The sequence below is a fragment of the Hyla sarda genome, chromosome 8 (genome assembly GCF_029499605.1).
Source record: "Hyla sarda isolate aHylSar1 chromosome 8, aHylSar1.hap1, whole genome shotgun sequence".
NCBI lineage: Eukaryota > Metazoa > Chordata > Amphibia > Anura > Hylidae > Hyla > Hyla sarda.
Genome location: NC_079196.1, coordinates 66,938,937 through 66,952,683, shown reverse-complemented (window position 1 = coordinate 66,952,683; position 13,747 = coordinate 66,938,937). Strand labels below are relative to the sequence as shown.

Genomic DNA, 13,747 nt, shown 5'->3' with positions numbered 1-13,747 from the left:
TGTGCCTCCAGCTGTTGCAAAACTACAACTTCCAGCATGCCCGGACAGCCTTTGGCTGTCCGGGTATACTGGAAGTTGTAGTTTTGCAATAGCTGGTGGCACATTGGTTGGGAAAAATTGCCCCAGGGAGATTACAAATAACAGAGTGCCTATCCTGAAATATGGGTTTCTGGTATTGCTTACATGAGGCCTTCTATGTAACATTAGGACTTACACCGGTTTGTCTACCCTTTCTGAGAAAAGTAAATGAGTGACAATTAAAGTGACAAGGAAATAAAACCTGCCCCTCTTGCAACTCAGGTTAGCAAGCTGAGAAAGTAAACCAGTAAAAGCCCTGGGTAAGATTTATGTACAGGTCTGTATATTACCGCACATTAAAGTGAACAAGACTATGAAATGCTGACTGCTGTACCTGCAGGTCATGTAAAAAAAAAAATTTAAGATAAATAGAAAAAATAAATAAATAAAAACAAACAGGTAAGGAATTACTACATAATATAAGTGACTACATAGAGATGCACTGTGCCCCGAGGCTACAGATCGGACAGTATAGTGCCACATCCAGATTGTGCACAGCTGTGGTCTCCAAACTGTTGCCAAACTATAACTCCCAGCATGCCCAGACAGCCGCAGCTTGGAGACCACTAATATAAAGTAGAGAGTTTATTATAAAAAAAAAAAAAAAAAAAAAAGTCTATTCAATTCAAAGATCTTGACCAAGCAGAAGTTATGTCAGCAGCCCTGCCATCCGCTTCAACAGTAAAGCATTGGTCAGAATTAGAGATGAGCGAACTTACAGTAAATTCGATTCGTCACGAACTTCTCGGCTCGACAGTTGATGACTTATCCTGCATAAATTAGTTCAGCTTTCAGGTGCTCCGGTGGGCTGGAAAAGGTGGATACATTCCTAGGAAAGAGTCTCCTAGGACTGTATCCACCTTTTCCAGCCCACGGGAGCACCGGAAAGCTGAACTAATTTATGCAGGATAAGTCATCAACTGCCGAGCCGAGAAGTTTGTGACGAATCAAATTTACTGTAAGTTCGCTCATCTCTAGTCAGAATACCAACCAACAAGTGAAAAGCCTAAAAACAAAGAATGGGAACAACAGAAAAAGTCAATTTTGCAAATGTGTCTTTCTGCTCGCTGAACTCCCTCCCCCCACACACCCTTCTACATAGACTTTCAGTGAGATGCTATTTGGGCAAAATATAACTTCTTTCCCCATCCAGGAGGAATTAAATCTTTGCAGGGGAGAAGCTTGATAAGGAAGAAGTAATTTTCTCTGATGAGACATATTACAAGGTTTCCTACATTTCTTTGTACTAGTGATCTGTGCAAAGTTTGTTAGAAAGGGGTACTCCACTGGAATGTTTATATTTTAAAATCAACTGGTGGCAGAAAGTTAAACAGATTTGTACATTACTTCTATTAAATCTTAATCCTTCCAGTACTTAGCTGCTGTATGTCCCAGAGGAAGTTCTTTCATTTTTGAATTTCCTTTCTGTCTGACCACAGTGCTCTCTGCTGACACCTCTCGCCATGTCAGGAACTGTCCAGAGTAGGAGGAAATCCCCATAGCAAACCAGACAGAGGTGTCAGCAGAGATCACTGTGGTCAGACAGAAAGGAAATTCGAAAAGAACTTCCTGTGAAGCATACAGCAGCTGGTAAGTACCGGAAGTATTAATATATATATTTTTTTTAATAGAAGTAATTTACAAATCTTTTTAACTTTCTGGCACCAGTTGATTTTAAAAGAACATTTTCCGCAGTGGATTACCCCTTTAAAAAGGGGTACTCCACTGGAAAACTTTTTTTTTTAACCCATTAAGGACCGAGGGTTTTTCCGTTTTTGCACTTTCGTTTTTTCCTCCTCACCTTTTAAAAATCATAACCCTTTCAATTGTGCACCTAAAAATCCATATTATGGCTTATTTTTTGCGCCACCAACTTTGTAATGACATCAGTCATTTTAGCCAAAAATCTATGGCAAAACGGAAAAAAAAAATCATTGTGCGACATAATTAAAGAAAAACGCCATTTTGTAACTTTTGGGGGCTTCCGTTTCTACGCAGTAAATTTTTCAGTAAAAATTACACCTTATTATTCTGTAGGTCCATACGATTAAAATGATACCCTACTTATATAGGTTTGATTTTGCCGTACTTCTGGAAAAAATCCATACATGCAGGAAAATGTAAACGTTTAAAATTGTCATCTTCTGACCACTAAGGCTCCTTTCACACTATGAATTTTTCCGTTTACAAACTTCCGTCACATGTTTCATCACTACAGCTGCAAAACCCTGCAGTTACAAAACCCCTGACGGCCGTGACTAAATTGCATTGCAGCCTATGGGGTTTTGTAACTGCCCGTTGGCACCCGTATATGCCCGTAATTCATTACGGGCGTTATACAGTGATGGGACATCGTGGCGGAAAAATTACTGCATGCAGTATATCGCGGGAGCCAGCCAAGGACGTAAATATACGTCATTGGTCGTTAAGGGGTTAATCAACTGGTTCCAGAAAGTTAAACAAATTTGTAAATTACTTTTATTTAAAAAAATCTTAATCTTTCCAGTACTTATGAGCTGCTGTATGCTTCAAAGTTCTTTTCTTTTTGAATTTCCTTTCTGCCTGACCACAGAGCTCTCCGCTGACACCTGTCTGTCTGTGTCTCAGGAACTGTCCAGAGTAGGATAGGTTTTCTATGGGGATTGGCTTCTACTCTGGACAGTTCCTAAAATGGACAGAGGTGTCCGCAGAGAGCAATGTGGTCAGACAGAAAGGAAATTAAAAAAAGAAAAGAATTTCCTGTGGATCATACAGCAGCTGATAAGTACTGGAAGGATTAATATTTTGTAATAGAAGTCATTTACAAATCTGAGTAACTTTCTGGTACCAGTTGATTAATAAACATTAAAAAAAAAGTTTTCCAGTGGAGTACCCTTTTAAAGGGGTTGGGCAGAGAAAAGTAACTTCTCCCATAGCCACAGGATATGGGATAAGTGTCTGATAGCATGCAGGTCCGACCGCTGGGACCCCCTAGCAATCTCCTGAACTCTGATGTCTTCAGCCCCTCAGAGCATTAATGGAGCATGTGCCGTCCCCATCACGCACTCCTCTGAGAGAGCCGGGACCCTTTCAGGAGATAATGAGACACTTCTCCCCTATCCACAGTATAGGGTATAAGTTACTTTTCCCTGCACAATGGCTTTAAGACAAGAAGGCTAGATAAGCCTAAAGTTAACAATGCAAACAATCATGACAAAGCAATTCATTATGGCATGACTCGTATGATTAAGTTTATTAACCTCTTAAGGACCAAGCCCATTTTCACCTTAAGGACCAGGACAATTTTATTTTTGAGTTTTCTTTTTTTCCTCCTCGCCTTCTAAAATCCATAACTCTTTTATATTTCCATTTAAAGACCCATATAAGGGCTTGTTTTTTGCGTAACCAATTGTACTTTGTAATGAAACCTCTCATTTTACCATAAAAATGTACGGCAAACCCCCCCCAAAAAAGATTTTTGGGAGGAAATTTAAAATGAAAACCACAATTTTGCACATTTTGGAGGGTTTTGTTTTCACACTATACACTTTACGGTAAAAATTACATGTTCTTTATTCCGTGGGTCAATACGATTAAAATGATAACCATGGCTAGATACTTTTTTTTTTTAAGCGGTACAAAAATATAAATCAAACTTTTTGTACAAAATCAGTAATCTAAAATCGCCCTATTTTAACTACCTATAACTTTTTCATTTTTCCATATATAGAGCGGTATGAGGGCTAATTTTTTGTGCAGTCATCTGTACTTTTTATTGATACCGCATTTGCATATATAAAACTTTTAGATAATTTTTTATAAGTTTTTTGAATAAAATGTGACAAAAAAAAGCAGCATTTTTTTACTTTTTTTTTATCTTTTACATGATCATTAACATTATATTTTGATAGGTCGGACATTTAAGCACACAGCGATACCAAATATGTTTATTAAAAAAAATGTTTACACTTTTTGGGGGTAAAATGGGAAAAACTGACAATTTAAATTTTTATTGGGGGAGGGGATCTTTCACTTTTTTTTACTTTTTATTTTTACATTTTTCAAATAATTTTTTTTTATATATATATATTTTTTTTACACAGTATTTATGTCCCCATGGCAGACTATCTATAGCAATCATTTGATTGCTAATACTGTTCAGTGCTATGCATAGGACATAGCACTCATCAGTATAGTCGGTGATCTTATGCTCTAGTTTGCTCGATCTCAGACCAGAGCAGAAGACCCCGAGAGCCATGCTGGATGATAGGATCGCGATCTGTATTGATCACAGCATCTGAGGGGTTAATGGCAGACATCCGCGCGATCGCGGATGTCGGCCATTACAGGCGGGTCCCCGATTGCTGCTAGCAGCCGGAACCTGCCGTGTATGACGTGAGCACCGTCCCGATGCTCGCGGTCATACACAGGACATAAATGTACGTCCTGGTGCGTGAAGTACCCCCAAACCAGGATGTACATTTACGTCCGTGGTTAAGGGGTTAATAGATGAGAAATTTTAAAGGCCTCAGATAAATTAGGATAAAGATGGCCAAACACATCAAAATAGGCAGGACCAGATGACTATCTTAAAGGGATACTCCATTGGAAAACACTGTTTTTAATCAACTGGTGCCAGAAAGTTAAACAGACTTGTAAATTACTTCAGCAGCTAATAAGAACAGGAAGGATTAAGATTTTTTAATAGAAGTAATTTACAAATCTCTTTAACTTTCCGGAGCCAGTTGATTTAAAAGAAAAAAGGTTTTCACCGGAGTACCCCTTTAAATTGAACCAGACTATTTGTGCGCGATAAGCTGACCCTAGGAGCAGTTGTAAATTTTGGATTTCATCATGCCTTACCCTATTGTGCTCAGAGACATATAAGCTCATCAGAGAGCATGTGTATGGCGTGCGTATGTGTAGGGCAGGAAAATGGGGGAATGGCTGACCACTATCAAACCTCACTGGCAAGTTAAGGTTGCTGCTGAAAGGATAACATTATACCGTATTCTTCGCCGTATAAGACGCACTTTTTCTTCCCCAAAACTGGGGGGAAAAAGTCGGTGCGTCTTATACGGTGAATACACCCCTATCGCGGCGGTCCCTGCGGCCATCAACGGCCGGGACCCGCGTCTAATACAGGACATCACCGATCGCGGTGATGCCGTGTATTAACCCATTAGACGCGGCGATCAAAGCTGACCGCCGAATCTGAAGGGAAAGTGACACTAACCCGGCTGTTCAGTCGGGCTTTTCGGGACCGCCGTGATTTCACCGCGGCGGTCCCAAACAGCCCGACTGAATAGCCGGGTTAGTGCTTACAGGACACCGGGAGGGACCTTACCTGCCTCCTCGGTGTCTTCTCCGTTCAGGGATCCCCTGTGTGGCCGGTGCTCTCCTTCCTCGTCATCACGTCGTCGCGTACATGCGTCAACGTGCGTGATGACGGCGACGGAGCGCGAGGATACCCGCCCAGCAGCAGAGACGTTCCGGAGCGACGGGGACACGGCGACAGCGATGGAGCGACATCCAGGGCAGCGGTGGGGACACGTGAGTATTACCTCCTATGCAGTGGTCTTCAATCTGCGGACCTCCAGATGTTGCAAAACTACAACTCCCAGCATGCCCGGACAGCCAACGGCTGTCCGGGCATGCTGGGAGTTGTAGTTTTGCAACATCTGGAGGTCCGCAGATTGAAGACCACTATAGGGTTCAAAATCTTTATTTTTTTAGATTTTGCACCTATAAATTGGGTGCGTCTTATACGCTGGTGCGTCCTATAGGACAAAAAATACGGTAATTACCCTTTAATGCTTCTATTGTCAGCAGTATAGCTGAAGATGTTAATTCACGTACAGTCTGACACATTGGACACAAAAGTAAAAGGGACAGAAGTCTATGATACAGACTATGGGGTGCATTTATCAATGTTTGCATGTGTATTCCTTTTTTTAGTAATTTTTTTCTTACAATTTTTTTTGCTTATGTGCGACTTATTTATCAGCTGGTTTCAGGCTGTTGATAAATTTCCTTCACATAAGCAATTTCTTTTTTGCTTTTTCTGCTCCATGTCTGAGCTGGAGTAAATTTAGTAAGTTTTTACATGCAATGCGACTTTTTTGCAGCTTTCGCATTTGATAAATCTCTGACCACTGTAAGTAAAAAAAAAAAAAAAAAAAAAAAAATCACTTTTTGCTTTGGTAAGCAAGATTTTTATTTATTTTTTGCTTAGGGCACTGCACAATCTAAAAGCCGCACAAAAAAAAATAGAGTAGTCGCACATGCGACTTTTTTTGCAACGATTTTAAGCAAAACAAAATTACTAAATGCCCCCCCCCCCCCCATAATTTTGTGTTCAGCAGCTTTCCTGCAGTTCTAGTTTTTAAAGTATTATATAATGATTTCAAATGTTATCTCTATGGTGAAACTTAGAACCATTTCTACATTCTTTTGTGAATAAGGATATACTTGATACCTAGCGGCTAGCGCAGTGTTTTCCAACCAGGGAGCCTACAAGTGTTGCAAAACTCCCAACTCCCAGCATGCCCGGACAGCCAAGGCTGTCCGGGCATGCTGGGAGTTGTAGTTTTGCAACACCTGGAGGCACCCTGGTTGGAAAACACTTCGCTAGGCACAAGGAGGAGACTCTCTGGTATCTGGACAGTAGGAGACAAATTATTTTCCCAATTGTATTGGCTATAGCCTCATGCTCCCACCTAAGCCTATAAAGTAGCAACATGGACTTTCTACAGTTGGCCTTCTCTAAGATGGGGGCACTCCAGATATATTATCAGTCTTTAATTTAAGCACTCAATACAAATTACACAAGCGTTACGCAAAACTCACCAATTTAGGAGAGACCAGACGACTATGTAATGTGTATGTGGCCTCTCAACTTACACAAGGATTGAGTGTGCGGTTTTCACTGCCCGATCCCTTTGTTTTTCTGGAAGATAAGCCACCTCTAGAAGTGCCTGGCAGCACCTTCCTCCCTATCCCTGTTCAGATCAGGAGAGAAAGCTGATGTCGCCAGCTATCTTGTGCTTGACCATCTTAAGGTATGTTCACAGTAAGGATTATGAACGGAATCTCCGTTCGCAGAATTCCGCGAGCGGAGATTCCATTCTGGAGGCCACCTCTGCAGTACTTCGGTGGTAGGACTGCGCGGCACTGCGCCGCCACCATTGAGGGATATGCAGTCTTCGCGGACTTCCACGCAAAGAATGGACATGTTCTTTCTTTGCGCGGAACAATTTCAGCGGCGGAATTGTCCGCCTCTGAAATTCCGCAGTGTGAACGGATCTCGCGGAAGACCCATTCACACTGATGTTTTATGTTCACAGCACGGAATTCGGTTTGCGGAATTCCGCGGGAATTATGTAGTGTGAACGTACCCTTAGGAATACTTGATTAGACAGGCAGAAGATGCATCAAATAGGTCACAGTACAACAGACTAATGGGCATCCTGAGTTTTAACAATGTTTTCTTTTGTGTGACCCTGGGGGGAGATTTATCAAAACCTGTCCAGAGGGAAAGTTGCTAAGTTGCACATATCAACCAATCAGATCCCTTCTTTCATTTTGCAGAGGCCTTGCTAAAAATGAAAGAAGCGATCTGATTGGTGCCTAGGGGCAACTCAGCAACTTTTCCTCTGGACAGGTTTTGATAAATCTCTCCCAATATCTTTAAAAAACATGGGGGGAGATTTATGAAAACCAGTGGAGAGGAAAAGTTGCCCAGTTGCCGATAGCAACCAATCAGATCGCTTCTTTCATTTTGCAGAAGCCTTGTTAAAAATTAAAGAAGTGATCTGATTGGTTGCTATGGGCAACTCAGCAACTTTTCCTCTGGACAGGTTTTGATAAATCTACCCCATGGTGCATGAAAGCCAGGGGCGTAACCATCAGATCCTTTGTATAGGCGTTTTTGGAGTGTGGATGGGGTGAGCTGTTCCCCCCCCTATTTAATTACTTTCATAATGTACAGTGGTCTTTAACTTGCGGTTCTCCAGCTGACACAACACTACAAATGCCAGCATGCAACAGCTGTCTGAGCATGCTGGGAATTGAAGTTTCGCAACCGCTGGAGACCCAGTTTGAAGACCACAACCTCAAAAAGACTCAGAGGCAAAGTATGGACCCAGAGCAGTCCATGAGTAATATGATAATATGTTAAAGAATACTGAAACAAAGTACAGCAGTCAGCGGGATGAATTTTTCTAAAAAATAAAGCTGTAACCTGTAGATCACAGAAATATGAGGACGTTCTCTTTCCAAGGATTATCTGATTGGTCTAATGGCTTAAGAGTTCAGTAATAAAATCCATATACGTAAATATATAGTCACCCTAAATTCCTATCAAACACTCTGCCATCACCTCCAGCACACTTTGCTCACTGCCCTTACCACGGGCGTACCTGCGCTGTGTCACACACACGAATGCTACCACACCAGCTTCCATTAATCCAGATTAGAACATGCTGTGCCCATCCGAATACATTCTTATTCTCTAAATAGATTCAACAATGTAACCAAGTCAAGAAAAAAAAAAAAAAAAAAAAAAAGCAGTCTGTCCAGGCCACATTTTACTGATCAAGTCAAACTACGGACATTATATCCTACAACATTCTGAGGAAATACAATCAGGTATCTATACAGAGATGCCTTATAAAGTGGTTCTATACGGCTCATGTATCTCTGAATGAAGAAATCTAACATGAAACAATCTGAGCTATCACTACTGGTCTGGCTGTGAAAAAGTTAACAAACAGAACATGTAAGGGATGGAGGAATGCTGTGTATATATGATTAAAAGAGATATATATTAGAAGGGGTACATTACTTTTTTTTAAAAAAAATCTTAATCCTTCCAGTACTTATCAGCTGCTGTATACTACAGTGGAAGTTGTATAGTTCTTTTCTGTCTGACCACAGTGCTCTCTGCTGACCCTTCTGTCTGTGTCAGGAACTGCCCAGAGTAGGAGAAAATCCCCATAGCAAACCTCTCCTGCTCTGGACAGTTCCTGGCACAGACAGAGGTGTCAGCAGAGAGCACTGTGGTCAGACAGAAAAGAACTACTCAACTTCCTCTAAAGCATACAGCAACTGATAAGTACTGAAAGGATTAAGATTTTTAAATAGAAGTAATTTACAAATCTGTAACTTTTTGGCACCAGTTTAAAAAAAGTTTTTCATTGGAGTACCCCTTTAATAAATACAACAGCATTAAAAGATAAACAAAAAAAACAACTTTTAAGACACGGAGCAGGTCATACAGCAGTGTTCTCCAACCTGGGCTCTACGGCTGTTGCAAAATCACATTAGGGCATGCTGGGAGTTGTAGTTTTGCAACAGCTGGAAAGACAGTTTGGAGAACAGTGGCTCAGATTTATGAACGTGGTATAAAAGACAATGTAAATAGGAACTAGACTGTCTAGGGATGAGGCAAACTTTTTATGGTGACTTGGGCGGTTTGATAAGTTTGGTGCAACCTTGGACTGTCTAGTTCCAGTATCAGCATGAGGTGGCTTTAAAAATTAGCGCAGTGATATGCAATTTTGTACATGCCGCCCCCCTCTTTTGCGAAGCCACTCCCACTTCTCAAACGACACTCAAAACAACATCTAAGAGTGTATTCACACACACTGGATCCGCAGTTGTAAAAACCAAATTTGCAGATTTTACAAGGCAGTCAAAAGTACATAAAAATTGCCTTGTAAAATCCACAGTGGATTCCGAGTGTGTGTGAGAATAATAATAAAACATCGTATGCGCCACCATTTGGTGCAATCTAAAAACAGAACAGTAAAAAAAAAATCTGGGCTAGTGTGGGGGAACAGATTTCATGCGAGTAAACGTCTCATGGCAAAAATACCTTGAAACTATCCCACAGTTAACTACGTGGGGTGTTTAGGTATGCTGGGAGTTGTAGTTTTGTAAAAGCTGAAGTAGCACAGGTGGGGAACACTTTCTTACAAGCTGTACACAGTCCGTAGCGTCTACAGCTTTTATATTTTGGAAGCAAAGACAAAAGTGTGTAAGGGGTGGAATTATATATATAAATATTTTTTTTTTTAACAGGTTCCCTACTTGGTGTGATAGACCCCCATGCTGTAGCACATCACAGATTTATTATTTCGACTAAAATAATGAAATATACCTATTGGCAAGTAAGGTGTTGAAAAACTACAAATCCCAGCCTTCGGCTGTCTGGGCATGCTGGGAGTTGTAGATTTGCAACAGCTGGAGACACACTGTCCTAAGCAGTTGTAAGGGTTTGCTGGGAGTTGTTGTTTCACTAATCAGAACTACCATCTCTTAGGGTGCACACAGGAACAGTGTTCAGAATCCGACAGGGAGCAAAGCATAACCTTGGAGAGCAATAACGCCCCCCTTGCCCTCCAGTAGCAATCCTACAGAGCACCCCAAAAGATTAAAGGTGAATAAATCTAGTAATTATTACTATTGTTGCACAAAGCAAAAAAACTCACCCCTTCCAATGTCCCAGACTACAGCCACACCTGAACAAGCGCCCTCTGATGTTGGAGCAAATGATGGGTATCAGTTCTTGCAGTTGCATCACACTTCAATAACAAGAAGGAAAGCTGGCAGGATAGGCACCATGAGGGCACAGTACTCTGCAGGGCACCATGAGGATATATAGTGCCGGCACAGTACTCTGCAGGGAACCACGAGGGTACATAGTGCAGGCACAGTACTATGCAGGGCACCACGAGGGCATATAGTGCAGGCACAGTACTATGCAGGGCACCACAAGGGCATATAATGCAGGGCCCCATGAGGGCATATAGTGCAGGCACAGTACTATGCAGGGCACCATGAGGGCATATAGTGCAGGCACAGTACTATGCAGGGCACCATGAGGGCATATAGTGCAGGCACAGTACTATGCAGGGCACCATGAGGGCACATAGTGCAGGCACAGTACTATGCAGGGCCCCATGAGGGCATATAGTGCAGGCACAGTACTATGCAGGGCACCACGAGGGCACATCGTGCAGGCACAATACTATGCAGGGCACCAAGAAGGCACATCGTGCAAGCACAGTACTCTGCCGGGCTCCTACACTGGCACTGTACTATGCAGGGATCTACGAGGGCACATAGTGCAGGCACAGTACTATGCAGGGCACCATGAGGGCACATAGTGCAGGCACAATACTCTGCAGGGCACCTACACTGGCACAGTACTATGCAGGGCACCAAGAAGGCACATAGTACAGGTACAGTACTCTGCAGGGCACCTTCACTGGCACAGTACTCTGCAGGGCACCATGAGGGCACATAGTGCAGGCACAGTACTCTGCAGGGCACCTACACTGGCACAGTACTCTGCAGGGCACCTACACTGGCACAGTACTCTGCAGGGCACCTACACTGGCACAGTACTCTGCAGGGCACCTACACTGGCACAGTACTCTGCAGGGCACCTACACTGGCACAGTACTCTGCAGGGCACCTACACTGGCACAGTACTCTGCAGGGCACCTACACTGGCACAGTACTCTGCAGGGCACCTACACTGGCACAGTACTCTGCAGGGCACCTACACTGGCACAGTACTCTGCAGGGCACCTACACTGGCACAGTACTCTGCAGGGCACCTACACTGGCACAGTACTCTGCAGGGCACCTACACTGGCACAGTACTCTGCAGGGCACCTACACTGGCACAGTACTCTGCAGGGCACCTACACTGGCACAGTACTCTGCAGGGCACCTACACTGGCACAGTACTCTGCAGGGCACCTACACTGGCACAGTACTCTGCAGGGCACCTACACTGGCACAGTACTCTGCAGGGCACCTACACTGGCACAGTACTCTGCAGGGCACCTACACTGGCACAGTACTCTGCAGGGCACCTACACTGGCACAGTACTCTGCAGGGCACCTACACTGGCACAGTACTCTGCAGGGCACCTACACTGGCACAGTACTCTGCAGGGCACCTACACTGGCACAGTACTCTGCAGGGCACCTACACTGGCACAGTACTCTGCAGGGCACCTACACTGGCACAGTACTCTGCAGGGCACCTACACTGGCACAGTACTCTGCAGGGCACCTACACTGGCACAGTACTCTGCAGGGCACCTACACTGGCACAGTACTCTGCAGGGCACCTACACTGGCACAGTACTCTGCAGGGCACCTACACTGGCACAGTACTCTGCAGGGCACCTACACTGGCACATGTAGAAGCTGTCACTTTATGACTAGTATAGAGCAGGCAGTGCGGGAGCAGAATGAGGAAGTATGGGGGGTCTTCCTGATCATACAGCGGGCTGTATCTACACGAGCTGGAAAGTTTCTTCCGAAGTTGTGGAGGACAAGTGTGATTACTGACCAGAGCCGTCTCCAAGCCGCAGCTTCCCCTGCACAGCCTGGGAAATGTGTCCGGCTTCCGCCGAGACATCCTCTGCCTCCGATGCCTGCCAGGAATCTCTGCTCTTCGCCCAGGCCTTCCTCTTCTCACTCACTATCGCCCGGTTCTGAGCCTCCTCCAGGGCTGCCTCGTCCATAGCTGCGATCTGTAGGGCGCCTTGTCCTCAGCTCTCCAGCAACCTGCGGAGGGAGACGGAGTCATGACCTTCTGCTCGGCGGAAGTGACCGCTACACATAAGACCCCCAGCCCCCCGAGCCCCCAACACCCCCCGAGCCCCCAGCCCGGAGCCCCCCTCACTTACATGTCAGTCACTCCATCCCGCAGTCAGTCGTCCCCGCACGGCCGTCTTCTCCGCTCGCCCCCGCCTTTTCCACTCCGCTTTTTTATCACTTGTTAAAACTGAAGCAACTTCTAAACTTTTTTTTTTTCACCATCACAGAAAGGAGCGAACTGCGCAGGCGCAGCGTGTCAGGATTACATTAAAACAACACCTGAAAGGGGAGGAGACAGAGGAGTGACCCGCCCCCCGGGCGTTCAGTCACAATAGGGCTCAGGCTAGGAATGTGCGGTTCTGCAGCCAGTACAGTGCGGTTTTCACCTCGGCTGCCTATTAGAATAAGTTGGGCGTTACTGTACTGACGCTTATCTGAATACACGACTAATTATCAGGCGCTAATAGCAAATACTAGGTTAAAGCAGTGGTTCCCACCCAAGGTGCCTCCAGCTGTTGCAAAACTACAACTCCCAGCATGCCCGGACAGCCGAAGGCTGTCCGGGCATGCTGGGAGTTGTAGTTTTGCAACAGCTGGAGGCACTCTGGTTGGAAACACTGGGTTAAGGAGTAGTCGGGTGTTTGCGTTGTGAGAGGACAGTAACATATTGTCTCACACGGTACATCGTGGATCAGTACTGACTGTTACCCCGATCACAGAGCAGTCGGAGAAGTGTAAACTGAGCGCTGATTGGTTGCTGTGGTTGCTGTTTTTCAAGCTAATAGTGAGATGCTCGTTGTCCATAGCAACCAATCACAGCTCAGCTTTCTCATATCGCTCTTGGAAATTGAAAGCTGAGCTCTGACTGGTTGCTATGGGCAACAAAGGATCTGCAAGTAGGTTCACACTACATTTGTGCCCCAGTCAGTAGTAGCCTTCAGCATCCCACCAAATACCAGAACAGCAGACCCCACTGATTTCTATGGCTGAACGGAGTCACTTAGTAACTCCATTCAGAACCTATTGCTCTACTTTTAAGGGGATGTTCCCACCTGGCGTATTTTGC

At 44.3% G+C, this 13,747-nt stretch overlaps 1 protein-coding gene across 3 annotated transcripts in view; it reads right to left on the bottom strand.

Annotated features, from left to right (window-relative positions):
• ITPRID2 (ITPR interacting domain containing 2) overlaps positions 1-13,239 on the bottom strand; it is a 90,586-nt gene extending 77,347 nt beyond the window's left edge. Inside the window, exons 1-2 of one of the 3 annotated variants that reach the window (XM_056534701.1) lie at positions 12,771-13,239; positions 12,431-12,648 (exon numbers count right to left, since the gene is read on the bottom strand). In XM_056534701.1, the coding sequence (XP_056390676.1) occupies positions 12,431-12,605 (175 nt within the window). In that variant the 5' untranslated portion in view covers positions 12,606-12,648; positions 12,771-13,239. Of the gene's footprint in view, positions 1-12,430; positions 12,649-12,770 lie in introns of those variants that run through there. The other 2 variants (XM_056534703.1, XM_056534702.1) reach the window with 2 other exon arrangements.
• Positions 13,240-13,747: the final 508 nt, after the last annotated feature.